The sequence below is a fragment of the Pelodiscus sinensis genome, chromosome 24 (genome assembly GCF_049634645.1).
Source record: "Pelodiscus sinensis isolate JC-2024 chromosome 24, ASM4963464v1, whole genome shotgun sequence".
NCBI classification, from domain to species: Eukaryota; Metazoa; Chordata; order Testudines; family Trionychidae; genus Pelodiscus; species Pelodiscus sinensis.
The window spans coordinates 22,852,009-22,878,113 of record NC_134734.1 but is presented as its reverse complement, the minus strand read 5'-3'; the positions used below and the strand labels follow the sequence as shown (position 1 = coordinate 22,878,113).

The 26,105-nt window shown below is 64.7% G+C and overlaps 1 protein-coding gene across 3 annotated transcripts in view; it reads right to left on the bottom strand.

The window, feature by feature from the left end:
• KCNN3 (potassium calcium-activated channel subfamily N member 3) overlaps nucleotides 1–26,105 on the bottom strand; it is a 64,496-nt gene that overhangs the window by 18,034 nt on the left and 20,357 nt on the right. For 2 of the 3 annotated variants that reach the window (XM_075907539.1, XM_075907541.1), the window contains exons 3-5: nucleotides 23,605–24,023; nucleotides 7,876–8,017; nucleotides 978–1,088 (exon numbers count right to left, since the gene is read on the bottom strand). In XM_075907539.1, coding sequence (XP_075763654.1) covers nucleotides 978–1,088; nucleotides 7,876–8,017; nucleotides 23,605–24,023 — 672 coding nt within the window. The remainder of the gene's footprint in view (nucleotides 1–977; nucleotides 1,089–7,875; nucleotides 8,018–23,604; nucleotides 24,024–26,105) is intronic. The other variant, XM_075907540.1, reaches the window with a different exon arrangement.

The window sequence follows — 26,105 nt, the reverse complement described above, 5'->3', positions numbered from 1 at the left end:
TGGCGCGGGGACGTGATGTAGGCTGCCGGTTTTCTGCCAGCAGCATGTGGGGTGTCCCTGGACCTCTCCTTCTGACCACTGGCTGCTCCCCTGACCCTACTACAACCCCGCCCCCTCCGCCCGGGTTTCTACTCAAAGCAAAGCAACTCACGACTAGTTCCCCAGGGAGCCGGGGCTGCAGGGGCCATCGGCAGCGCCCGCTCCTGGCTCCACCACAGAACCGCCCCCTGCCTCCGTCAGGTGCACAAGGGGGAAAGCAGAGCTGGGCACTAATGAAGCCCCCCAGGGGAGACTGTAGCGGCTGTAGAGACCGGTTGAGCCCAGCAGGGCCGTAACACTGACGATGGCGTTTCAGGAGCCGTCGCGGGGGCCGAGACGCACGACCTTTCCCGCAGCCGGAAGCCTTGTCGCGAAGGCCGGCCTTAATAACGCCCTGCCCCCCGCCGGTCGATTTGCGCCGCGGCTCTGCGAGGGACCCAGCGCTGCCCTCGGACTGCGGCTCTGCAGGCAGATCTGCACCACCACAGAGCTGCTGAGCCTCTGCCCCAGAGCGGAGACTCGGAGTGTTCGTTCCATAAGGGAATGAGGGAAAGGACCAGGCATGGCCGGCGGGTGGGGGGGGATTTGGATCAGGGTGCTTTGGGGGAGGAAAACTTCCCGCAGACCTTTGTGGAAACAGAAACGCTGCAGCATTCCAGGAGATGTTGCAGCCCAGGCTCAAGGAAAGCTTATAGCGCACATGGCAACCAGGCCCCTTCCAGGCCCCCCTTCCTCCCGCACTGCGGCGTCCGGCGCTTCTGGGCGTGCGGGCATGGGGACGCCTCGAACTCCTTTTCTAGCTGAGTTCCAGGCCAGACTCCCAGTGGCACGGCTCCCTTGAGAGCAGAGCGGATTTGCACAGCTGGCTCGGGGCTTCCCCTGGCTGTGAGCTTCGGGGAGGTACGCCCGCCCAGCGCCACGGCCCCGCTGCCCCTTACCCGCTTCGTCAGCTGCGTGTCCATCATGAAGTTGTGCACGTGCTTCTCGGCTTTGGTGAGTTCCAGTTTCCTGGCCACCACGGCCACCACCAGGGCGGTGCAGCCAGCCCCCTGCCATGGGAAAAGCCGGGGGGGAGAGAACAAGGCAAAGAGTTAATCATGGAGCCACGAGAGCCTGGCGCCTTCCCTTCCGCGGAGGGGCTCTCGAGACGAAGCGTAGCGGGGGGGAGGGGTGCTTTGCCTGGCTGCAGCCCCTCAAAGCCATTTACCCATGAAACGGCTCAGCCTTGCGCACTGAGGGACGGTATTAAACCTTTGCCCTGCGGAAGCGTCGGCACAGGCCACCGCGCAAAGGAGCTGGCCCCGCCGCGCACCCCGGCTCCTGGAGGAAGTGTGGCTTGCGGGTTAGAGCGGGGCTGTGGGAGGAGGCGCCTGGTCCCAGGTCTGGCTGGGAATGGGAACGAGGCTCGTTAGCACCTGACCAGCTTGGCAGCATGTTCCTTCCCCACCAGTGAAATGGGAATAGTGACACTGGCCGACCAGCCCTTTGGTATTTAAACAGCTTCCTTTGTGAGCGGGGAGGAGAAGGGGGGAGCCCTGTGTGGGCCTTGTCTTTTAGGCTGCGGGGCCACCGGCCATGCAGCTGGGAAGAAAATGGCCCCCGCGCCCGGCAGATCCGCAGGCGCGCTCTCTGGCCCTCTCTCTCCCGGCGCGTCCGAGAAGAAACCCGCCCGTGCTTTTGGCCCCATTCCTTTAGAAACGGCTGGTCACTCCCCTCCCCCCATTTCACTACTGGCAGGCTGGGCGTTGAAACGAGATCCTGTGACTCCCCTTCTCTGTCTCGGCCCCCCCGAAGCGGCGACAGCTGGGTGTGCCGGGTGGAGCCGCACGACGACCGCGGGAACCGTGCCCAGCGGAGTCCGGACGAGCGCCTGCCTGGCAGCTCTTCTCTCCTGGTAGGTTTGGCTTCCAAAGCACAAGGGGCCAGCCCGACAGGATCTGTGTGTGTGGCAGCGAGGGAGTCGGCCTGAGTCTCCCTGCGCCCGAGAGGCGACGCCTCCCCTTGCTGCCAGGCACAGACCTCAGGAGCGACCTTTCGTCCCTTCCAGTCCTTGGTCTGAGCTCTCCCCCGGCTCTGGATCGGCCCTTTTCAGCCCTTCTCCCTTGCAGGGGCGGCTCCTGGGGCGCCCAGGCTCGCTGTCGGGACTGGCCGCCTGCTTTGGCCAGGAGCCTGGCTCGGGGCCGGGTCCCTGCGCAGGCGAGTTCTGCTGTTGCTCCTCTCTCCCGCCGGGCCCGTGCTAGTGGGGTCTGAGCCTCGCACAGCCACACGGGTTCTAACCGCCAGACAGGACTTCCCCTGGGACCACCGCTTCAGCTCCTGCCGACTGCACTCGGCCCTTCACCGTTCCTGCAGCCCGTGTACTGTGAGCGATGGAGGCTCCCTCTGTGCTACGTGGACCTGGCCTCTGGAAGCCCCGGGGGCGGGGGAGCCCTTCCTTGCTCCCCCGTTATCACCCTCTCCCGCCGAGGGACAGCACTGCGCAGGGCTGTGAGCAGGAGTCTGGGGCCTGCTGTGAGGCTAGACGAGGGGATGACAAGATCCAGGCATCTCACATTTTCATTCTCTTCATGGCGCAGACAGTGAACGGGCCCTCACGGCTGTACCAAGAGCAGAGCACGATCACCTCTACTGGACAGGTGGGGAAACCGAGGCAGGGGCTCCGCCGTGGACATTCAGGGACGAGCACCCAGGAGCTCCTGGCTCCCAGCCATGTGCGCAGCCCCTGGACAGACAGACAGACAGACGCTGTCTGATCTCTGCATGGAGGGCCGGCCCCGCTATTGATGGGCACGTCGACATGGAGTTTTCCACCCTGGGGCAATCTCGGAGCCTGGCCCTGCCCCAAGCCGTGCAGATGCCCTGACTGGGCCAGGTGACTGCGCTGCTGGCCTGAGCACCGGGGCGCAAGCCCCAGCAGCCCGCGGCGGTAGAGCAGCCGGAAGGGCAGTGCAGCTGGCTGCCTGCAAGCTACGGGCTGTGCTGATGGGCTGCACACAGGGCTCCCCCGGGGCTCAAAGGACGGCAGGGTGCAGCTCTGGGCCACACCGGGCCTCTGACCATCTCCCCTCTTGTGGGATGCTAGGGGAGGCAGCCAGCCCAACTCCCTCCTCCGCAGCCCAGCGCTGAGCAGGCGGCTGCCCTGGGCCCTGGACGGGAGCTGCCTGCCCCCCTCTACACAGAGCCTGGGCCTGGCCCGTGCGGGGAGCCGGGCTGTCATCTCACCGCTCTGCTGAGGCTGGCGGGGCAGAGGGGCTGGGCTGTCAGTCTCCGGTTCTGGCTCTTTGCCGGGAAGTGTCGCTCGCAGCCTCCGGTCTGGCGGGCGCTGCCCGTGGCGGCAGACAGCTCCTGGGCTCTCCCCAGCTACCGAACGGCTGCTCTCCGGGGGGCTGCAGTGCCAGGGCCTTGAAGCCTGGCACTGCACCGCCCGGCGGCAGGAGCTCACTCTGAGGCAGGGCTAATCCCTGACACGTTCTCCGCCCTGGGAGACCTGCAGCCTGGGGCTCAAGAGCAGGGAGGCAGCCCGGGCAGCCCTGTGGAGAGCCGGGGGGAGGGAATGTGACGGACCGGGCCGTGTCTGGGCACAGCTGAGGGCGTCCGCTCAGGGCGAATTGCTCAAATCCGGGGCTCCTTACAGCCCCCAGACTGGTGACCTCTCCAAATAGGCCACAAACCAGCCCCACAGAGCACTTCAGCTGCCTGCCTGAAGCCTCACGAGCAAAACCCCTCTGACACCCCAGCAATATCCGTGCCCCAGATGGCCCCGGGCCTCATACACAGGTGGGGGGTCCTAGCACCCAATCCCACCTACCCCGAACAAGTTCTGTCCGGTTCCAAGAAACCAGCCACAGATCCCTGGTCAATTTACCCTCTGGACCTTACCCGCAAATCACGCTGGGCCAATCCTTTAGAATCTAAAACTAAAGGTTTATCATCACAAGAAAGAAAAGCATGAGAGTCAGATTGTTAAAGGATAGTACGTTACATGCACCGAATCTCCCTGCCTCCGTGGCTAGGGACCACCTCAGCCCTGAGGGTCAGCAGGGATGAGTGGGCGCACGCAGCAAGGTTTGTGCACCCCAGATCTGTCCTGACAATGGACAGGAAGAACAGAGAGGACACCCCTGGGCCCTGCACCCAGTGACTGGGGAGGGGAGGCGAGGGGAGAAGGACATGGCCAAAGGCCCCGCGGGGCTAGCTGACACCAGCTGAGGCCATCGGAGGAGCAGAGCCGCACGCAACTTCCAGCGCAGTCCTGCCGGAGGTCGTGGCATCTGCCTAGCGAATGTGTCACGACCCAACAGTGCTCAGCCACGATCATGCCACGTCGGGGCCCAAACAGCACGGCACCAGCAGGTCCCACGTGGGCCGTCTCCTGCCTGGCCACTCAAGGCTGCACTCCTCCATCCTCGGGCGCCTCTCGGCGTCCTCCCGCCAGCTGGCTCCCAGGAGACCTCTCCCGCCGGAGATGCCGAGAACCTAGCAAGTCTCAAGAGGGTTTTGGCGAGGAGACCTGGCTCCTCTTGCTCAGCCCCGGGAGAACTGGCCCCACTGGCGAAGCGCACGCAACACAAACCAAATGAAATCTGTAGGAGTGAAAGCGACAACGGATGTGGGGGTGTGGAGACTTCGCAGCCGGCTTCTTCTCCCTCCCAGGGCTCCTGACAGCAGCTGGAGTAGCTCCCATGGAACTGAAACCAGGTGGCCCTGGGCTGCCTTCGGATGGACGCCAGCCCCCAGTAGGGTGGGGGAGATGTTCTCCATCGCTGCCCGTTCCAGGGGCTGGCCTGGCATGGGGTGGGGCCCCCAGCTCCGGCTGGCCTGGCAGTGCAGCGGCTGCTTGGCGCCGGCAGCGCGAGACCCAGCGCCGCGCCTCGGCAGGCAGCACTTGCACCCTGCTCTCGCTCCGGTGCGGCATCTGGACCCAGCAGGGCCTCCGGCGGCTGCTGGCTGCACCTCGCTGCTGGGCGCTCGGGCAGCAGGAGCTCAAAGTGTCGCTGTGGCCGGGGAAGGTGCCGGGTGGGTGGGCAGCGCCCGGGGACGGGGAACTCCGCAAGACGCCCCTCGTTAAACCTGTTCCCGGCACACACAGGCCTCGCCTCGGGTCACCATGGTAACCAAGAGGAGGCCTCCCTTTCACTACTGCCAGACGCAGGAAGGGGGTGGGAGTGGGGGCGGAATGACTCAGCGAGAGAGATCCCTTGATGCGGGGTGCCCACCACGACGAGCGCCTGCCTGGGCACCCCCAGGAGCTGGCGGCGGGTGAAGAGCAGCGCTCCCAGCGCCCTGGTGGCGGTGGACTCGGACGCCGGGTGCAAAGCAGCGGCGAGCCGGGGCGGATCGGCTTCGCCTGACGACAGCAAACGCGGACGGTTATTTCGGGCCACAGCGCGGAGGCTAGCGCAGGCCATGCAGGGAGGGTCGCCGGGTGGGGGTCCGGAGGGGGCTGTCGAGGGCCGGGGGAGCTGCTGCACCACGTGGCGTTTCATTCCACAAATAACCCCTCCCCGCGTTCTGCAGCCGCCGGCCGGCCGCACTGGGGGGCGCTGCACACGGAGGGAGAGGCCCTCGCGCCTGGCCCATGGGGCGGGGGTCTCTGCCGTTCAGCGAGCTGCAGCTCCGTGCGGCAGAGAGAGGCAGACACTTGTGAAACCCGGGGCGGAGAGGTGGGCCTGGGAGTGGCAGCAGCACTGGGTGAGCAGGGGCTGTGGCACAGACCAGGGTCCCTGCGATCCAGAAAACATGTCACACTGCTGCTCAGCAGCCTTTCGACGAGCCGGGGCAGTGGGGCCCGTAGCCAGCCCCCACGCCTGTTCTGAAGACTCACCCGCACCCACGGCTCCCTCTGGTCTTTGCCAGCCATGGGTGGAATGTGTCACGTTATTGGCTTTTAAGGGGAGCAGCCAGATCACTGCTGCGCCCCACGGGGGTGTTTGCCCCAAAGTCTGTACAAAGGGGCCGTGCGAGGTGTCACATGAAAGCTTGTGTTTTACTGGTTCTATGTGTGCTACTCACGCCCCCCCTTCCCCCAAAAAAACTTGTTGAGCAAAAAAAAAAAAAAGAACTGAGCAGAACAACAAACCTTGATGGGGGAACCGGGTCGCACGACCCCCCGTTTGGGAACCTATGGTCTAGTCAATGACTATGCTAATTAGCGAGGCTCCAGGAACAATGGCTCTCAAGGTGCCCAGTACACACCTGAGGGAAGCATCTGGAACCTGCAAACCAGCCAATATCATGGCTGCTGACATGGGACACAGGGACAGGTCACTTGGCTTGGAAGACACCAGGCATGGATATAAAATGCCATGAGGCGGACTCCATCTGGCCTTCAATTCTGCTCCTGATTCCAGATGCAGCCTTGCAAGAAACAGCGAGCTGGGGAGAACCGTGGGCCCATCCTGACACAGGATGTTCGCGAGACTTTTAAGCCAGCAGTTTGTAACATCTCTGCTAGAGCCTGCACCGAGAACTGGGAGATTCGATGCATGTAACGTATTCTCCGTAACAAACTCACTCTCCTGCTTTTCTTTCTTTTAGTAATAAACCTTTCAATTTTAGATGCTAAAGGATGGGCTCAGCGCGATCTTGTGGGTAAGATCCAAAGTGTACGTTCATTGGGGATCTGGGGCTGGTTCTTTGGGACCGGGGGACCCGTTCGGGGTAGGTGAGGTTGGGTTCTAGAACCCCTCACCTGTGTTAGGCCTGGGGCTGCTTGTGGCACAGGGAGAGCTGGGGGTCCGAGGGGTTTTGCGCGTGAGGCTTCCTGCTGGCCGGATTGGCAGCTGCAGCGCTCGGTGTGACTGGTGTGTGGCCTATTTGGGAAAGGCCTCTGGTCAGGGGCTGTAAGGAGCCTTGGTTTTGAGCAATTCGCCCTCAGCAGTGCCCAGCCCCAGCCCAGCCCATCACACACCCGCACCCACGGCTCCCTCTGAGCTTTTCCAGCTGTGTGTGGAATGAATTTTGTTCTGCACACCAACGCCCATGCACCACCAGGCGACACGAACAACCTGGCTGTGGGCGCTCTGCTCATCAGCGGGGTGGCTTTGGAATCTCTCCTGAGTAGCTGCACATGCACCCAGCTTCCAGGGAACCCTGCCTGTACCCGCTCTTTACCCCAGCTCAGCCCGCGGGGCGGGGCATTAGCGGCTGTTGTAAAACCTGCCTGCTGCTCTCCCTCCTCCGCGGAGGGCTGACAACCACTGCTGTAGCCACGGTGAGCCACTCGCCACCCTGCAGCCTTTCCACCCAGTGTGGCCCCAGCTCTGGTACTTTGCAGGTTTCTCCGGTGTCCGGTAACACAGACACTCTTGCGCCTCAGCCACGTGTCGCGCACTGGAAAACGCCCGTTAGATCCTGTCCCAGAGTCCCTCGTGCTGCAGACCTCCGGACGCCCAGCGCAGTGAAACAGGCCAGGAGCCTCCACTCCCCCGGGGGTGCAGCGCGGTGAGTCTTCCTTCCCGCTGCCGCGGCTCTGACTTTCTCAGCCTTGCCGGCTGGCAGAAACACAACAGCGGGAGCCCGGGCTGTGGCGTCTGGACAAGCTAGTCGAGAAGCCCCCGACTGGCGGGCAAGGCAGAGGGCTCTGAAAAACCACCCAACCCAGAGAAACAGCTGCCGTGTCTCGCCTCCCGAGCTGCAGCGCTGGCTTAGTTGGACGGTCCCGGCCGAGCTGGGGGGACTGAGCGAGCCCTAATGGAGCCCTCTCCGGCCCGTGGCTGACGACCGCCACGGAGCATGTTTTAAAGGGGCCCGGTGGGCGAGAGCGAGGGCAAGCTGCTGGCCCCGGCTCCCCGCAGCTTTAGGGCAGACCGGGCACTTCCCGCCTGGGCCCCTTACCATGATGCCGGTGAGGAGGCAGACGCCTTTCCCACAGTAGGTGTGAGGCACCATGTCGCCGTAGCCGATGGAGAGGAAGGTGATGGAGATGAGCCACATGGCACCCAGGAAGTTGCTGGTCACATCCTGCTGGTCGTGGTACCTGCCAAGGAGACATGCAGCTCAGCGAGCAGGGAAGCAGCCACCCCCCACAACCGCCCTTGCCCTGCCCAGACGGTGCTCCTGGAAACGAAGCCTTGTCTGGCCCCGGCTTGTTCCTGCACAGCCCAGCTCTGCCCAACTCAGAGGTCCCATGGGCATTTTCAGTGGTCTCAGGCCCAACGCGTAGACCCAGGCAGCCCCACAGCCGCTGGGCTTAACTCACTACTCTCGGCCAGACTGCGGTGTGACGCAGCGGGGATGGTGTTCGCTGTGTTGTGTGCGATTCCGACTGGCCTGTGCTGCTCTGTTGTAACTCTGTGTGTGCCTCAGTTTCCCTGGGCACTGCATCGGTGAGGGAGGGCTGCCCCATCTTAGCCCGTACACAGCAATAGTTCTGGCTGATTTGTACCCTGAGCCTGGGTGGGGGACACAACCAGGTGACACCTGCCTGGGAATCTGAACAAAGGCGGGGGCGGGGCTGCCTCCAGGCTGGGGGAGGAGTTGCTGGGGAGGGGTGAGTTCTCTCAGCTGGCGGAGGACGCAGGGAGGGGGCCCAAGATGCTGGCTCTGGGCCCCCCATTCCCCAAGCTGGATTGCGCTGGCTGCTCCTGGTTCCTGTAACAAGTCTGTGCTACGCTCTGTCCCCGTGAGCCAATAAACCTTTTGTTCAACTTGCCGGCTGAGTCTCATCTGACTGCGGAGGGGGGTGCAGAGCCCGGGGGCTCCCCCCGCTCCGTGACAGATGGAATCAGATGTGGCTGGGCGCACAGCCCTCCCCTGACACAACCAACCTGGGCCTGACGACTCCTCCAGCACATTGCAAAACAGGGAATCAGTATTAATAACGCACCAGAATGTTCCCCACAGCAGCAATTTCACAATCTTCGCCCCGGCATGCGCACGCTCACACCGGCTCGGCAGAAAGACTGTTCTGCTTCCAGTCCGCCTCATGCGCGCTGAGGCCAGGCTGCTGGGCAGGGAGGGCCGATGACGGGGAGGAGGGGGCAGGCTGAGAGCCCCGGCTCCGTTCCCCCCAGCCGCTCAACCTCTCAAAGTTCTCCGGGAACTTTTCAGGTACAGACACAAGTTGTCTCTGCAGACCCCGCTTCGCCCCCTCCCCGTGGGTGGTGCCCGCCAGTTGCTTTTCCGAAGGTGCGCGCGTTTCAAACTGGCCCTGGAGAGTGCGCGAAGCCCGCCCACGTCCCCCGCCACAACCGCCACCAACTAACGGGGGTGTTGGCAATGTCAGCCGCTTTCGGCGGCTTTGCACGTCGCTCTGAACGTCTCGGGTTAGCAGATTGGTCGCCGGCCAAGAGGCTTGTAAAACAACCCCGAGGGAGCAGGGGAAGCTAGTAACAATCAAGTATTAATGTGCTTTTCCCGACGCCTGTTGCTGCACCTACATGCTCACACGCTGACCGGGCACAGGGAGACTAGAAACCCAAGATAACCAATGCCCCAACTCTGCTCCCACGTTCTCCGGGCTGGGCCTGAGGCAGAGGCCTGGGGTCTGCTTCAGGAACGCCTGGCCAGCCCTGCAAAGGCGTGCGAGCGCACGGTGCACTAAGTGTGCGAGCGCACGGTGCACTAAGTGTGCAAGGAGCCGGTGGCACTAGCCGGTAACGCCAAGGAAAGGCTGGGACGCCCCCACCGTCATGTGCTGGCCTTTGGGACGTGCAAACGCCGGACTCGGGTCCATGTCCTGTCCCGACAAGGTCCGCGTGCTCCCTGGCTGGCCCCAGAGCCCCAGCTGCCTCTCTTCCTGTTCCTGTGCAGCAGGGAGACCCCTGACCTCTGCCGACAGACTTTGGCAGGAGCCTCAGCCAGCTCCCCCAGGCCGAGTGCCGGTCGTCTCCTCGGCAGTGCCTGAGCCTGCAGAGCAGCAGGGAGAGGAGGACCCCGGCTGGCTTGGCCAGCTTCCCCCGGCGCCGCACTCTGCTCTGGTGACTCTTCCCCTCGCCAGCGGCCCAGCTTGACCTTCTCCGCGTGCTGCTCCCTTCCCGTCCCATGTCCCAGCCACTCAAGCCCCAGAAGCTCTGACTACAGGTTGCACCTCCCCAATCCGGAACTCCCTGGTCTGGCAGGACCACAGATGCCGCTGGACCAGAGCCCCAGGAGCTGAGTGGCAGCAGGGCCAGCGTCCGGCAGCAGGGCAGTGAGCCTGGGGCCAGAGCCAGCAGCCTGGCCAGGGCCAGAGGGGCTGGCACAGAGTCCTGGGCCTGCAGCAGCACAGGGCCAGGGCTAGAGCCCCAGGCAGCCCATGGCAGTGAGGCTGGAGTCCATGGCAGCCCGGCCAGGGCGGCGGCAGTGGGGTCTCGAGGCAGGGGAGCCAGCTGGGGCTGGGGGACTGGTGCCAGGGGACTTCCCTGGTCCGGGAAATTCCTTTGTTCAAGACCGGTCAGGTCCAGAGGGTGCTGGACCAGGGAGGTCCAGTCTGTCGTGAGGAGTGGCCTGGACTGCTGGCCTTGCGGCACTTGGCACCGTCATGCCCGATGGCACCCCGGCCTCTTGCTGCTGGTCCCGGGGGGAGTCACTGCAATGCTCTCCCACTTGCTGCCCTCTCCCAGCCAGCCAGAGCCGCACTGATGGGCCCCTCGTGGGGCTCTCCAGCCGAGGGCGGGTGCCTGGGGGGTGAGCACACCGGGGTGGGGCGTTTTAAAGAGGGAAGCGCTGGCACAGGTCTGCAGGCACCAGACTGCTTTCTGCACAGGCACGATGGTCGTCAGGACTGGAAGCCCCTTCCAACACACAGCAGCCACAAAGGTGCCATTTATGGGAGCGGGGGGGGTCATTAGCCCCCTAGGTTTGAGCCCCCAGATTTCATACTTAGGTCTGCTTACAACCCATGCCTTAGCTCCAGAGGCAGGGAGTCTGTTGATAAACAGAGGGCAACACAGTGATTAAGAGAAAGGGCTTTCAGTCCAGTATCTGGAGGCTCGTTAAATCACCATGAAACCATTCGAAGATAGGGGGAAAGAGAGTAGGAGTACATAGTGGTGGGCTGCAGGGGTCTGTGTCTGGACCACTGCTGTTCAGCTTCTTACAGCTGTTCTTGGAAACGGGGTAAACCACAGATACAAAATCGCTCGTAATAGTTAAGCCCAAAGCTGACTGCAGAGAGCTCACAAAACTGAGTGACCGGGCCACACGAGGGCAGATGGAATTAATTCAGTGCTGATACATGTGAAGTAAAGCACATGGGAAACATAGTCCCGACTGTACATACAAAAATCATAGGGTCTAAAATAGCTGTTCCCACTCAAGAACGAGATCTTGGAATCCTTGTGGCTAGTTCCCTGAAAACCATCCATTCAACGTGCAGTGGTCATCTGAAACGCTCACAGACTATTGGGAATCATTAGGAAATGGATAGATAAGACCAAAAAAATCACGTTGCCTCTATATAAAGTCATGGTATGCCCACAGCTGGACTACTGCATGCAGATCTGGTCATCCCCATCTAAAAAAAGATCTACTGGATTTGGAAAAGGTACAGAGACGGGCAATGGAAATGATTAGGGGGAAGGAACAGCTTCCATATAAGGAGAGATTAACAAGACTGGGACTTTTCAGCTTGGAAAAGAAATGACCAAAGGGTGGGGAAAGATGTTAAGAGGGCTAGAAAATCATGAACGAAGTGGAAAAATAGAATAAGGGAATGATATTTATTCCTTCACTCTCATAACACAGGAAGTTCACTCACTGAAGTTTGTAGGCAGCAGATTTAAAACCAACAAAACAAATGTTTTCTTCATGGTCAACCTGTGGAACTCCTTGCCAGGGGATGGTCGAAAGGCCCAAACTGAACAGGGTTCCAATAAGAACAAAATAAGTTCAAGGAGGATCAGACAACCAACGGCTGCCAGCCAGGATGGGCCCTGGCGTCTGTTTGTCAGAAGCTGGGAATGGGCGACGGGATGGCTCATGAGGGTTGCCTCTTCTGGATACCTGGCTAGAGAACCGTTCTCAGAGAGTTGTTATTAACGGTTCAGTCCTGCTGGAAGGGCAGAACAAGGGGGATTCTGCAGGGGCCGGTTCTGTTCAATATCTTCATCAACGATTTAGAGATTGGCATGGAGAGGACGCTTATTAAGTTGCAGATGATCCCAAGCTGGGGGGTTGCAAGTGCTTTGGAGGGTAAAGTCAAAGTTCAAAATGATCTGGACAAACTAGGAAAATGGTCTGAGGTAAACAGGGTAAAGTTCAGTAAGGACAAATGCAAAGTGCTCCACTTTGGAAGGAACAATCCGTTTCACACACACAGGAGGTGAAGCGCCTGTCTAGGGAGGCGTCCTGCAGAAGGGATCTAGGGGTCGCAGTGGACCACAAGCTAAATATGAGTTAATAGTGGGACACTGTTGCAAACAAAGCAAACCTGGCTCTGGGCTGCATGAACAGGAGTGTTGTGAGCAAGACACGAGGAGTCGTTCTCCCGCTCTGCTCTGTGCTGATTGGCCTCAGTTGGAGTATTCCGGTTCTGGGCACCACATTTCAAGAAAGACGTGGAGAAATTGGAAAAGGTCCAGAGAGCAAAAAAAATGCTGAAAGGTCTAGAGAACATGAGCTATGAAGGGAGGCTGAAGGAACTGGGCTTGTTTAGTTTGGAAAGGAGAAGACTGAGGGGGGACATGAGAGCGGTTTTCAGGTATCTAAAAGGGTGTCACAAGGAGGAGAGAGAAAAATTGTTCTCCTTGGCCTCTGAGGCTAGGACAAGAAGCAATGGGCTTAAACTGCAGCGAGGGAGGTTCAGGTTGGACATTAGGAAAAACTTCCTGTCTGTCAGGGGGGTTAAACACTGGAATAAATTGCCCAGGGGGGTTGTGGAATCTCCATCTCTGGGGATATTGAAGAGCAGGTTGGACAGACATCCATCAGGAATGATCTAAACAATGCTTGGTCCTGCCGGGAGGGCAGGAGACTGGACTTGATGGTCTCCCGAGGTCTGAAGTACCTGGCATTGGCCACTGTGGGCACAGGACACGGGGCTAGATGGACCTGTAGCCACTCTGATCTTACATAGAGCCAAATGTAACCCACTAAACTCCACTCCTCTCCCAGAGCTGAGCTAGAGCCAGACAGTCTCTCTCTGCAGTCAGTAACAAAAGAAGAACGTATATTCAAATTGTGCCGCTAACCCGTGTCCCTTCCATGGAGCCCTGCACGTCCGTGGGTATCTGCTTTCTACCCACGGCTGGGAATGCCAATACCCACAGCTCATTTTGGCGTGTGCAGATGGGGATGCAAATTTTGGCTCTGCCCTTACGTGACTTGCTACAAGACGTCAGAACGTGTTAGTGTTGGAGCAGAGTGGGTCCTGTATATAGGGGTTAGATACAGTGCTCCTGCCAGCTCGTGGCTAAGTTATCTGCCGAAAAGCCAGAGCTTTCCAGTGTCTGAGTGGCCCCCGGAGAGAGATGTGGGGGGAGGTGAATGGGGGTCAGTCCCCCACAATTTGCTGCTTGCCATGCAAAGCCACTGTCCTCAGTCTGCTCCCCTGGCTCTCACTCTCCCCCGCATCCAGGCATGCAGCTCAGCCCCCCCAATCTGAAATGACGCCTGCAAGCTGGGGCCTTCCCTTGCATACGGAGCCGCTCAGAGGCACCCAGTCCCAAAGGGCTGGCGTCCAGCCGTGATGAGAACCACAGCTCCTGCTGTCTTCCAGACCCAGCCGTGTCTCCGTGGCTTCCTGACTTCCCACTGCTTGCTGTGTCCAAGAGATTTGTTCCAGGTCCCTTTGGAGAAGCGGGGATCAGACTCTGGATGAGGTGGTGGGGCTGGATCCGCCAGAGCCTGTTCGCGTCTCAGAGGCAGGTTTCTCAGCTTTCTTGTGAAATCATTAAAGGAAACCAGATGGAGTTTTGGGCGATTTCCTCCAAATCCATTTGTCCAAGTTCTCAACTCAGAACTCGCTGAACTTTATTATTTGTATTTCCCCAGATCTCTGGAGGGGCTCACGACACAGACAAGCATCAAACATGTTGACAAGAATCCATTTAAATATCTCATTCCTCATCCTTCGCATCAGCAGAGAGGATGAGTGGTTAGAGCAGGGGGCTGAGGGTCTACTGGTTGCTGTTGCGAGCTCTGCACTGGGGGGGGCACTTGGCCCCTCCCAGGGTTAACGTCTGGGGGGAGACGGAGAACACAACTGAAGTACAATCTTTGTTTTGCACCGGGGCGAGAGGCTTCTGTTCGAAGTGGCAACTGTGACGGAGTGGGGGTACCTTGCTGGTTGCTATGCTGGGGCTGTGGGTGACCCCCACTGGCTGCCCCCCACTGGCTGCTGGCTGTAGCACGGCCCAGCAGGGCAGGGGATGAGTCATTATGCAAAGGGTCTCTCAACCTGTCCGACCAGCTTCCCCGCCAGGGAGAGAAACAAAGGAAGGTGGATGCCGCCCTGGCTGGGGGCAGGGCTGGAAGAGTTTGGTTAGTTTCTGTCTGGGATGCAGGGGAGAAGGAGCTAGGGAGGGGGGCTGGGATTGCAGGGCCCAGCCACCCCCCATCTCAAGGGGGGGCACTGAGGCCTCCTAGCCCCAGTTCCTGTAACCAGATTGCATCTGTGCTGTGCTGTATCCTGGAGAGGCAATAAACTCCCTCTGTTCTACCGGCTGGTGGAGTCTGTTTGTGCCACTACGGGGGTGCAGGAGACGGGAAAACCCCAACGTGCCATCACAGCAGCGCCGGGGACAGCTCCTAACAGCATGGCTCAGAGGCAAACATGCTTCGGAGAAGCCCAGGCTCCCCCTTGGGTACAGACGCCGCGTCCTGCCAGCGACGCTGTTCAGGGGTGGCGGAGCAGAATTCGTTCGTGAGCCCCGTGCTATGGGGGCAGCACCTTGCATCATGCGGCTGGCTCCGTGACCGGCTGGAGGGGGGCTGTGCTCGGCCCTCCTCCCTCACGGCACCTTGGTGCAGGGTCCCTGGAGGAAAGGGGGGAACCTCCGTGCCCCGAATGCTGGGGGAGATGAGGCAGAGCCCTTGGATCGGGCTGGTGGCTTCATTTGGTAAAGGCTCATTTTCCGAGCCTGCCTGTGGGCCAGTGTCTCCCCCGGCCGCACGGGAGGTGCCCTGAAAAGCCCCTCGGCGTGCAAACTTGTAACCCCTGCTCATCTCCCAGCACCGCAGGAAAAACACCAGGCCCGTTCCGACCCTCCGGGGAAAATCCAGGCCTGCTTCCTACCCGCGCCCCTCTCCGGGAGCCAGGAGACGGGGGGCTCGCTCTGAAGCAAAGGTCCAGGGAGCCAGGGCCTAGCTAGAGAGCGGAGGGAGGGAGATGGGGAAGGCCCCGAACAAGCTTCTCTCCTGGCCTGGTGGGTCTCAGAGTCATCGATTACAAAGCCAAAAGGGACCACTGTGATCATCACAGGACACAGGGCCCCCGAGTTCACTCCTCCTTGAACTAGCGCGCAGCTTCGGGAACGGAGCAGGGCCGCCCGCGCACAAGGCAGCCCGGGGGCGTGCGTGGAACCAGGGGAGCAGGAAGAGCCAGCCGGGGGGGGGAGAATCAGGGGAGCAGGAAGAGCCAGCCGGGGGGGGAATCAGGGGAGCAGGAAGAACCAGCTGGGGGGGGCGGAATCAGGGGAGCAGGAAGAGCCAGCTGGGGGGGGAATCAGGGGAGCAGGAAGAGCCAGCCGGGGGGGGGAATCAGGGGAGCAGGAAGAGCCAGCTGGGGGGGGCGGAATCAGGGGAGCAGGAAGAGCCAGCTGGGGGGGGCGGAATCAGGGGAGCAGGAAGAGCCAGCTGGGGGGGAATCAGGGGAGCAGGAAGAGCCAGCTGGGGCGGGGGCCCCTGGCTTTGCAGGGTAGACAGGGTCACTGTGAACCATGCCCGGTTAGGAGACCCCCACCCTTTCTTGGTGCAGGCAGTGACACGGGGCTGGCGTGCGGCTGTGCCACACTGCGCTCCGCCTGTTGCAGCACAGCTAAGGCTGGCGCTGGTGTGCAGGAGCCTGCCAGCGGTGCGGTTGCTTCAGCAGGTGGCGCTCTTCCCTTCCGCGTCAGCCTCAGCTAAGGCCGCCTGTGGCTTTGCCGGCTGGCGGGGTGACAGATGCTGTGCGGATAGGTGTTGTCACCACCGTGCGCCCCTGGGAAGGAAATCCAGCAGCACAGCCAGCCACCCCTGGATCCTGAGCCAGAGGGAGCAGTGAGCAACCAGAGCGCTGGAGGAAGCAAGCCTGAAGCCGTGACTGTTCCCAACACACGTGCGGAGCCGGATTCACCCGCACGGGGCAGCACATCTGGTCCCCGCGCCGGGCCGGGCGGGGAGTTACTGCGGCCAGGGCCGAGGCCCACGCGTGCCTCCCGGCTGTCCGATGTGCTCTGCATTTGAAGCAGGCCGCTTGCGCTAGCACCCCCTGGCAGGCAGATTGTCACTGGGCGGGGGGCCGCGCTCTGTCGCTGTCAGCAGACAGTTCCTCCGCCGGGACAGGGCAGCTGTGTGCCTCTGATAAAGGGCCGCCCGCCCGGCCGGATGTGACCGCGAGCCCTGCCAGCAGGAGCCTGGCCCATGCGAACCACTCGGGGGCTCCGAAGGGAAAGGGTGGGGCGCGGGCCAGCGCGCCGAACTTGCGCTCTTTTCCCACGAAGGCCTTGCGAGCGGCAGCGCACCCTGCGGGGAGCTGGCCCGTGCCCTGCCTCGGGGAGCCGGCTGACGGGCCAGGCTCACGTCGTCATGCAGACCAGACTCCTTCCCCCCCCACACGTGCGGTGCGGCTGCCGGGCGTCCCTGGGCGTTGCTCTCCCTAAAGGAGGGCCGTTCCCTGCCAAGCCCTGGGGCCGGGGGAGCTGACAGGGCAGATCTAAGCTCAGCCTGCCCCATGCGTCTGCCCCCCGCCCAGCGAGTGACGGCACCTGGGCACAGCCCAGCAGCTCGTGGGGCTGAACGTCCCGCAGTGTGTAGAAGACTCTGGTGGGGGTCAGGGCTCTGCACACCCGGGACGGGGGAGAGAACTGGGGGCAAAGCAGGAGCCCTCCCTGCACACACGTGGCCCCCGCTGTGCTGCGGAGAGGCCCTGCCGAGCGGGCGGGGTACTGACGGGTTGCTAAGCAACACAAAGCCTTTTGGAAACAGCTCGGCTGGCTGGGAGTCAGCCGGGGAAGGAACAGCAGCGCCGGGGGTACCAGCCAGGAAAGGGAAGCCACCAAGTGACACCGCAGCCCCTGGGCCGTGAGCGGCGTGAGTCCCAGGGGCCACCGCGGCAGCGCCAAGAGCCACGGAGAGGCCGCGCCTGCAGGCCCAGCTCCGGCTGGCGCACAAACTGCCCCCCGCCCGCGCAGGCGGCGGTGACAGGCACACGGGAGGATCCAGCCCCCCCAGTGCTCCCCCTATTGCGTTGCCTCCGACGCAGACGCCGGCTCTCCGGCTTGGTGCGCTTGGGCGACACGCCAGGCCTGCGTCCTCCCTCCCCTCCGCCGGCACAGGGCATTTCCCCTGCCAGCCTGGGGCCTGGCCGCACTCCAGCTCGTTACCCACACGTGGCACCTGCGGCGTGGCCAGCTGGAGGCAAAGCCGACCTGTGCGTCTCACCGCACACCGCTGGGGAGCGCTGATGGCCCTGCAGTCGGGTGCGGGGGGACCCCTGGCCTCCGCAGCCCCACCCAGCCGCTGGGGTTGCTGCTCTGCAGAGGACGGTGCTGCAGCTGGATGGAGTGTCGCCCTGGGCTGCGTGCTGACCTGCACAGTGGCTGGTTTTCAGGCCCAATGCTAATGTAGGCGGCATCATCCACTCTGCTCCCAGCCGGCGGGAGGGCCCAGGGACCTCGCCAGCCCATTCCACTTCCCATCTGGACAGGACACATCGAAATCCCCCCCAGTTCCCAACCCAGAACCCAGGAGCCACGGCCAGGCCGACCGGGGCTGGGGCAAAGCGAGCAACTGGCCCGGCGTGGCAGTCGGCTCCCCGAACTCCACAGAGCGGCCTGGCCTCGTGAGACCACCACGTACCCCGGGGCCAGGCCGGCGATCTCAGAGGAGGGTCCCTGGGGGGGGGGGCTGTGCCCAGACAGTGTGGGGCGGTCGTGGCGGACACCCCCCCAAAGGCATTGCTAGCTGAGTGCGTCACTGGGGGAGGGCCATGAAGAGAGACCAAACTGACACGGGGGCTCCCCGTTGGAAGAGCTTTCTGGGGGAGTCGCTGGCCCCGAGAGCCCTCGGCCCGCTCTGGCCGCCCCAAGGTCTGCAGCAGCTCCTCCCAAGTTCTGGCCCGGATGCAGGCACGGGGAGTCTAGCTCTCGTTTAGTCCTGCCTGGAGGGCTCCCCGCCCCCCCCCCCACGACTCTGCCAGCAGCGGGCGGGACGGCAGCTCACGACCCCCTCCAGTGCCGTGGCCCCGCCGGGCGCGTGGCGTTCGGGCCGGTCTCTCACTATGGGGCGCACAGGCCGCAGCACGCGGTGGGCCCGATCCAGACGGGCTACGTGGCACGACTGTCAGACCGCCATTGCCCGGGTGCAACGCACCAGCGAGTGAATGAGCGAGCGGGAGGTGTGAATTGCTACGGCACCTCGCATGGCGGGGGAGGGGGCCTGCCTTGCCCGGGGCCTCTGAGCACAGCTCACGGCAGGGGAGTGCCTGGATCTCCCCCCTCCGACTTGCCAAATCTTCCAGCGCCCCCCGCGGATGGTCCCGACACACCCGGCCTTCGCCCCCGAGGCCCTGCTGGCCCAGTTCTGGCTCTGCCACCAGACCCTGTGCTAGCTCCCCGAGACCCAGCCAGGGACGTGGCTCCCAGACCAGCCCAGGCTGCAGCAGGGGCCCAGCAGGAAAAGAGAAGGGAGGAAAGAGACCGCAGGGAAGATGCTCCGTGGGGGAATCAGCACAGGGGCCTGCGAGGCCTCGCCCCTCCCTGCAGACTGGCTGCGCTGCCCGCTCTGGGATCCCCCAGCTGCCCGACAGGCTCAGATCGGGGGGCGGGGGGGGAGGGGGGGAGAGCAGAGCCGCCCACAGCCGGCGCTACTCTCAGGCCAATGGCAGGTGCGGGGCCAGCTGAGAGCCCTTCAGCTCAATTAGCTACTCTGGCTGGCTGGTGCTTTGATTGCTGCTCGGCATCAAACGGCGCCGGCGGCGCAGCCACGAGCTCCGGCCACGCCCCCGCTGCGGCCGGGCTGAGGACTGCCAGGAGTGGAGCCTCGGCCCGACGCCCCCGTCGGTCTGTCCGTCCATCCACGGGCCTCCCTACCATCGTACCCGAAGATATCGCAGCCCCCCGTGGCCAGCGCTGCGCTCTGCGCACCCCATGCTCCGCTCTCTCCCTCGCCCTGCTCTCCAAGGCCGGGACCGGGTCTCCCTGTTTGCTTGGCACAGCCCCCAGCCCCGCAGAGACCTGATCTGCCCGGCGCCCCCGGCCGTGCAGATAACCCACAACCACTGCCCTGAGAAATGCCGGCGGGCCCTGCTCACGGCCACGCAAAGACCTCTCTCCTAGCCTGTCCGTGTCACCTCTCCCGGCGCCCACGGCCCCCTGCACACCAACAACTTGGTGCTTTCTCCTGCCCTGCCCCAGAGCCACTCCCGCCCCCGCCTGCCAGTGCCCTCGCTGCGGTGCGCTCACGGAACTGCCCCATGGGCTGGCTGCGGGGCGCAGAGTCCACGGCCCGTGGCGCTGACCAGCTGTCTCTGTTCGCAGGTCCCCCCGGTGGCACCCGCTGAGACGCAGGTCGGGAGCTCCCTGTGTTCTGCGTTTGTGCAGCTCAAAGCGCCACGGGGCTCTGGCCCCTGCCTAGAGCTCCCACGCCCTGCCGCGCATGGCCACTGCCAAGGACAGTTTTCGGGTGACAAGAGGCCACCGACTCCTGGGCTGGGGCGTGGCTGGAAAATGGCTGAGGGGGGCAGTGAGTTTTGCCCCTTCGGGATCAATGCCACATGACCGATCTTAGGAGTTGCCTGCAGGGATCTCTCCACCGTGTCACAAACAGACCTGGGCAGCCACGTCCCACGCCCCCAGCCACGCCACACCATGCCCCTTTCTGCCCCTGTGGCGTAGTGGGGGGGCCTTGCTGGTGGCTAGGCTTGGGCAGTGGGCTGTGGGTGATCTCCGCTGGCAGCTGTCTGTAGCACGGCCCAGCAGGACAGGGGATGAGTCACTAGGCAAGGGGCTCCCAACCTGTCCGACCAGTCGCCTCCCAGGGAGAGAGACAAAGGGAGGAAGGCGGGGTCCAACCCCTGGCTAGGGGCAGGGCGGGAAGAGAGTTTAGTTTCCGTCTGGGAAGCAGGGGAGAAGGGGCTAGGGAGGGGGCGGAGAAGGCAGGGCCCAGCCACCCCCCATCTCAAGGGGGTTCCCTGAGGCCTCCTAGCCCCAGTTCCCGTAACCAGATTGCATCTGTGCTGGGCTGTATCCTGGAGAAGCAATAAACTCCCTGAACCCTACTGGCGGGTGGAGTCTGTTCGTGCCACTACGGGGGTGCAGGAACGGGGGAACCCCGACGCGCCGTCACAGCCTGCCGCTCAGTCAGTTTGCCAGGGCTCCCGTAGCACCCCTGCCTCAGTTTCCCTACTTGTCTGGAATTGGTGCTGGAGCCAGGGTAAAGCTGCTGTCCTGGGACACCCCTCGTCACTGCCTGGGCAGCAGGGTGCTCCGGGAGAGCCGAGGGTACGAATCGGCAGCCAGGAACACAGACAGGGCCAAAGGGACAGGAAACAGCGAGCAGGACGCCAGCAGAGGCAGCTCGTGTGCTGGTGTCTAGGGAAAACCAGCCGCTCGATCCCTCGGCCGCGCCCACACGGCCCTGAGTGCCTAATTGCTGCCTGGGCTGTGGTGCGGCCAGGGGACAGCCTGCTTCTCCCAACCCGGCGCCGTCCACCGAGGCTCGGGGAGAGCCGTTGAGCTCAGCCCCGCATGCGCCTTCCTGCCGGGGAGGGTTTCACTAGGAACCGTTTGGAGAGAGCTCCGCCAGGCGGGGGGAGGCTGGGAAAATGCCAGGCATGCCCTGCAGGGTGCCAGCAGCTGTCCTCCCCCTCCTCCCCCGCAACGACACGGCTGTTCTGCCCTAGGACACGGAGAGACTCCGAGCCCTGCGGTCGGCAGGGCCGTGGGCATGAACAGCTGGGGGGAGATCCCTGCGCCCCCGGCCAGGCGGGCGCTCGCTGCCCCACGTTCGCCGCCGGGAAGTGGCGCGTCTCGCCCGAGCCCCAGCGAGGCGCCCGCCTGTCCCGGCCGCGTCACCGTCTTGTCACGACAGCGGCTGTCAGCGAGGCGAGAGGCTGCAAAGTGCGTGTCCGGCAGCTGCCCCCGTAGCACAGCACCGGCTCCTTCCCCGGGAGAGTCTGCGCCCGGGCCCAGCCTGCCCTCCGCCCAGACACACGCAGCCAAGGGCGCTGGGGAAATGGCGCCCGGGCCCAGCCTGCCCTCCGCCCAGACACACGCAGCCGAGGGCGCTGGGGAAATGGCGCCCGGGCCCAGCCTGCCCTCCGCCCCCAGACACACGCAGCCGAGGGCGCTGAGGAAATGGCGCCCGGGCCCAGCCTGCCTCCGCCCAGACACACGCAGCCGAGGGCGCTGGGGAAATGGCGGACGGGCCCAGCCTGCCCTCCGCCCCCAGACACACGCAGCCGAGGGCGCTGAGGAAATGGCGCCCGGGCCCAGCCTGCCTCCGCCCAGACACACGCAGCCGAGGGCGCTGGGGAAATGGCGCCCGGGCCCAGCCTGCCTCCGCCCCCAGACACACGCAGCCGAGGGCGCTGGGGAAATGGCGGACGGGCCCAGCCTGCCTCCGCCCCCAGACACACGCAGCCGAGGGCGCTGGGGAAATGGCGCCCGGGCCCAGCCTGCCTCCGCCCAGACACACGCAGCCGAGGGCGCTGGGGAAATGGCGGACGGGCCCAGCCTGCCCTCCGCCCCCAGACACACGCAGCCGAGGGCGCTGAGGAAATGGCGCCCGGGCCCAGCCTGCCTCCGCCCAGACACACGCAGCCGAGGGCGCTGGGGAAATGGCGGACGGGCCCAGCCTGCCCTCCGCCCAGACACACGCAGCCGAGGGCGCTGGGGAAATGGCGCCCGGGCCCAGCCTGCCTCCGCCCAGACACACGCAGCCGAGGGCGCTGGGGAAATGGCGGACGGGCCCAGCCTGCCCTCCGCCCAGACACACGCAGCCGAGGGCGCTGGGGAAATGGCGCCCGGGCCCAGCCTGCCCTCCGCCCAGACACACGCAGCCGAGGGCGCTGGGGAAATGGCACCCGGGCCCAGCCTGCCTCCGCCCAGACACACGCAGCCGAGGGCGCTGGGGAAATGGCGCCCGGGCCCAGCCTGCCTCCGCCCAGACACACGCAGCCGAGGGCGCTGGGGAAATGGCGGACGGGCCCAGCCTGCCCTCCGCCCCCAGACACACGCAGCCGAGGGCGCTGGGGAAATGGCACCCGGGCCCAGCCTGCCCTCCGCCCCCAGACACACGCAGCCGAGGGCGCTGGGGAAATGGCGCCCGGGCCCAGCCTGCCCTCCGCCCAGACACACGCAGCTGAGGGCGCTGGGGAAATGGCGCCCGGGCCCAGCCTGCCCTCCGCCCCCAGACACACGCAGCCGAGGGCGCTGGGGAAATGGCGGACGGGCTCTGGGCTCTGCCCCTTGCTCCAAGCCCAAGCAGGGGGGCCGATCAGCAGGGGGTGTCCTGCCAAGACTGCAGGGAGCCTGGCCAGAGAGATGGGAGCTGCCAGTGAGAGCGACGAGGCTCACCTCTCGCACACGCGGCCCCCCCACCCCGCCAGCTCACCTCTCGCACACGCGGCCCCCCACCCCGCCGGCTCACCTCTCGCACACGCGGCCCCCCCACCCCGCCGGCTCACCTCTCGCACACGCGGCCCCCCCATCCCGCCGGCTCACCTCTCTCGCACACGCGGCCCCCCACCCCGCCGGCTCACCTCTCGCACACGCGGCCCCTCACCCCGCCGGCTCACCTCTCGCACACGCGGCCCCTCACCCCGCCGGCTCACCTCTCGCACACGCGGCCCCTCACCCCGCCGGCTCACCTCTCGCACACGCAGCCCCCCCACCCCGCCGGCTCACCTCTCGCACACGCAGCCCCTCACCCCGCCGGCTCACCTCTCGCACACGCGGCCCCCCCATCCCGCCGGCTCACCTCTCTCGCACACGCGGCCCCCCCATCCCGCAGGCTCACCTCTCTCGCACACGCGGCCCCCCCATCCCGCCGGCTCACCTCTCGCACACGCGGCCCCCCCATCCCGCCGGCTCACCTCTCGCACACGCGGCCCCCCACCCCGCCGGCTCACCTCTCGCACACGCGGCCCCCCATCCCGCCGGCTCACCTCTCGCACACGCGGCCCCCCATCCCGCCGGCTCACCTCTCTCGCACACGCAGCCCCCCACCCCGCCGGCTCACCTCTCTCGCACACGCGGCCCCCCACCCCGCCGGCTCACCTCTCTCGCACACGCGGCCCCCCCACCCCGCCGGCTCACCTCTCGCACACGCGGCCCCCCCATCCCGCCGGCTCACCTCTCTCGCACACGCGGCCCCCCCATCCCACCGGCTCACCTCTCGCACACACGGCCCCCCATCCCGCCGGCTCACCTCTCTCGCACACGCGGCCCCCCCATCCCACCGGCTCACCTCTCGCACACGCGGCCCCCCACCCCGCCGACTCACCTCTCGCACACGCGGACCGTCCAGGCGGCGATGATCCACAGGGAGATGCTGAAGACCAGCAGCACGGTGCCGGGGCAGATGGTCATGAGGGTCTTCATGACGAAGCGGGTGTTGAAGTTGATCTTGTTGAGGGCGCCGATGCTGCGGGAGGAGGCGTCGGTGAAGAGCTTGCTGTGCAGCAGCATGACGCGGGCGATCAGGTAGAGGCGCAGGAACATGGGGATGGAGAGGATGATGTCCACGTCGGCCTCGGCCCGCGAGGGGGTGTAGGAGAAGGCCAGCCGGGCCGTCCAGAAAAATTTGTACTCCCCGGGGATGGGGTGGATGGCGCAGACCAGCATCTCCAGGCTGATGTACAGGATGCGCTCGTAAGTCATGGCGATCCGCCAGTCGTCGGCCCCGTTGTCGATCACGAAGAGCTAGCGGGAGGGCAGCCACGTGGTTAGAGACAGCCCATGGGGGCCACCCCCTTCCCTCCCGGGGGCTCCCCGCAGGCCGGGGACCCGGAGCCCGAGGGACTCTGCACGGCTCCGGGGTGGTTGGGCCCCACAGAGAGGCTGCTGCGCAGCCACGCCAAGGCCTTGCCCCACACGCCCACGCTCCGGACAGCGGGAGGGGAAACGAGGGGAGACTGGCCAGCCGTGTCCAGGGCCCGAGCTGCCCTTTTAGGCAGAGCCTGTCCCGGCTTGGCTAGTCACCGCCGCTCCATGAAGCCCCAGGCGCTAAATCCTATTGTGGGCACCAGTCTCCTGGGAACGCTCCGGCAGGCACGGAGAGCTGCACGCCAAGGCCGGCCCCTGGCTTACACGGGGGGATTTGTGCCAGGAGGAGACCGCCACATGGAAAAGCATCCGGCTCCCAGCCCCGCCCGCGCCTCTGGCGAGCAGACGTCCTGCCTGCGGGGGGACCTTCCGCAGCCACTGGAAAACCTAAGCAGAGCGCCCGGAGGTCCCCCCGGGCACAGACAGGCCTGACGAGCCTCGGCACTGGATCCAACGTGCAGCACTAGTGCCGGCACAGCAGGCTCTCAGCGGCCTAGGGAGGCCAGGGGGAAGAGAAGAGGGTCAGCAGCCCCTGGCGCCCCGGTGAGCTGCACACCAGGGGCAGATGGGTGCAGGCTGCCTTGGGGAGAGGGCCCAGGGGTCTGGCTACTGCCTGTTACACCCTGGCTGGGCACAGGCAGTAGCCCCCTGCCAGGCAGCCGCAAGGGGCTCAGTGGCTTGCAGGCAGGGAGCGGCTCCAGCCGCTTTCCAGCCAGCCTGGTTTGAGGAGGTGGGGCCCGCCTGGTACGCGGCCCCGTGGGACTCGCCCGGCCGTGGGCACCCCCCCCCCAGCTGGTGCTGCAGCAGGGGGATCGCTGGGGCCAAACCAGAGAGAAACGGCACGCGTGGCCGCATCCTGCCTGGGGCTTGCGACAGCGCTTTGTACCCCGGGCGCAAGGCCCTCTTCACCGATGCCAGGCCCTGGTGCTGGCTGCCGAGCACAGCATGAGCCACGCTCCGCCTGGCCAGGCTCACTGCGTAAACCAGCCCGGGCGGGAGGAGAAACAGAACCCCAGGGTGGGCAGGTGACTTGCCCGGGGCCACCCAGCAGGTCGGTGGCGGAGCCCGGGCTCTCTCTAGAAGGGACAGCAGGGCCTGCAGGGCTGGGCAGCCGAGGAAATGCCCTGGCAGCGTGCTGGCTTCCCCGCCGTGCGCTGCACAATCACAGGCTGCTCTTGCTCCTCACTGCTCCTGGAAGGGCAAAGCAGCGCAGTGCCATGGGGCGCCCAGCTCGTCACCTGCTGCCCTGCCCCCCGGCCACCCGCAGCGAGCCCATCGGCCCCCGGGCCACACCGCGAGGGAGCAGCTCTCCTCGGCTTTGACTGTCAGGCTGGCTGAGCGTGGGGACACTGAACAGGACAGCACCAGGGCCGCAGCCTGCAAGCCCCCTGGGGCTGGGAGTCCCGCGCTCCAGGCTGTCTGTGGGGGGCTCTGAGGGGCAGCCCTCAGTGAGCACGGAGCATCGCACGCAGAGGGGGCCAGGTCTCTGCCCCACGGAGCTCACGCACAGGCCACGGCCTCAGCTCCGTGTTGCCAAGGAAAGGCCCAGCTCGCCCGCCCCGCCTGGCTCAGCAGAGCTCTGGCAAGAGGCTGAGACGCAGGCAGGGGCCCAGGCTGGCTGCTCGCTGGTCTCCGGGCGCCGTGGGGAAGGATGCCCAGACTGGCCGAGGCGGGCAGGGACTGCAGCAGCACGGCCAGCCAAGCAGGAGTCTGCTCCCCCACTCAGCCTGGGGAAGGCCCTGGGGGGGAAGGTGTGGGATCCCCGCAGCCCAGCGGCTGGGACGGGCAGCCGGCTGCGGATAGTCACTGAGCTGGGAGACTCCGACTGGAGGAGGCGTGTGCGCTGAGGCTTCCCCCCCCCCATTCACTCTACTCCCCCAGACGTCCCCCGCCGGCTGGGGGCCGAGCTCAGGGCCCGGTAGGGCTGTTCCCCCAGTGCCCCCAGCCAGCCACACATGC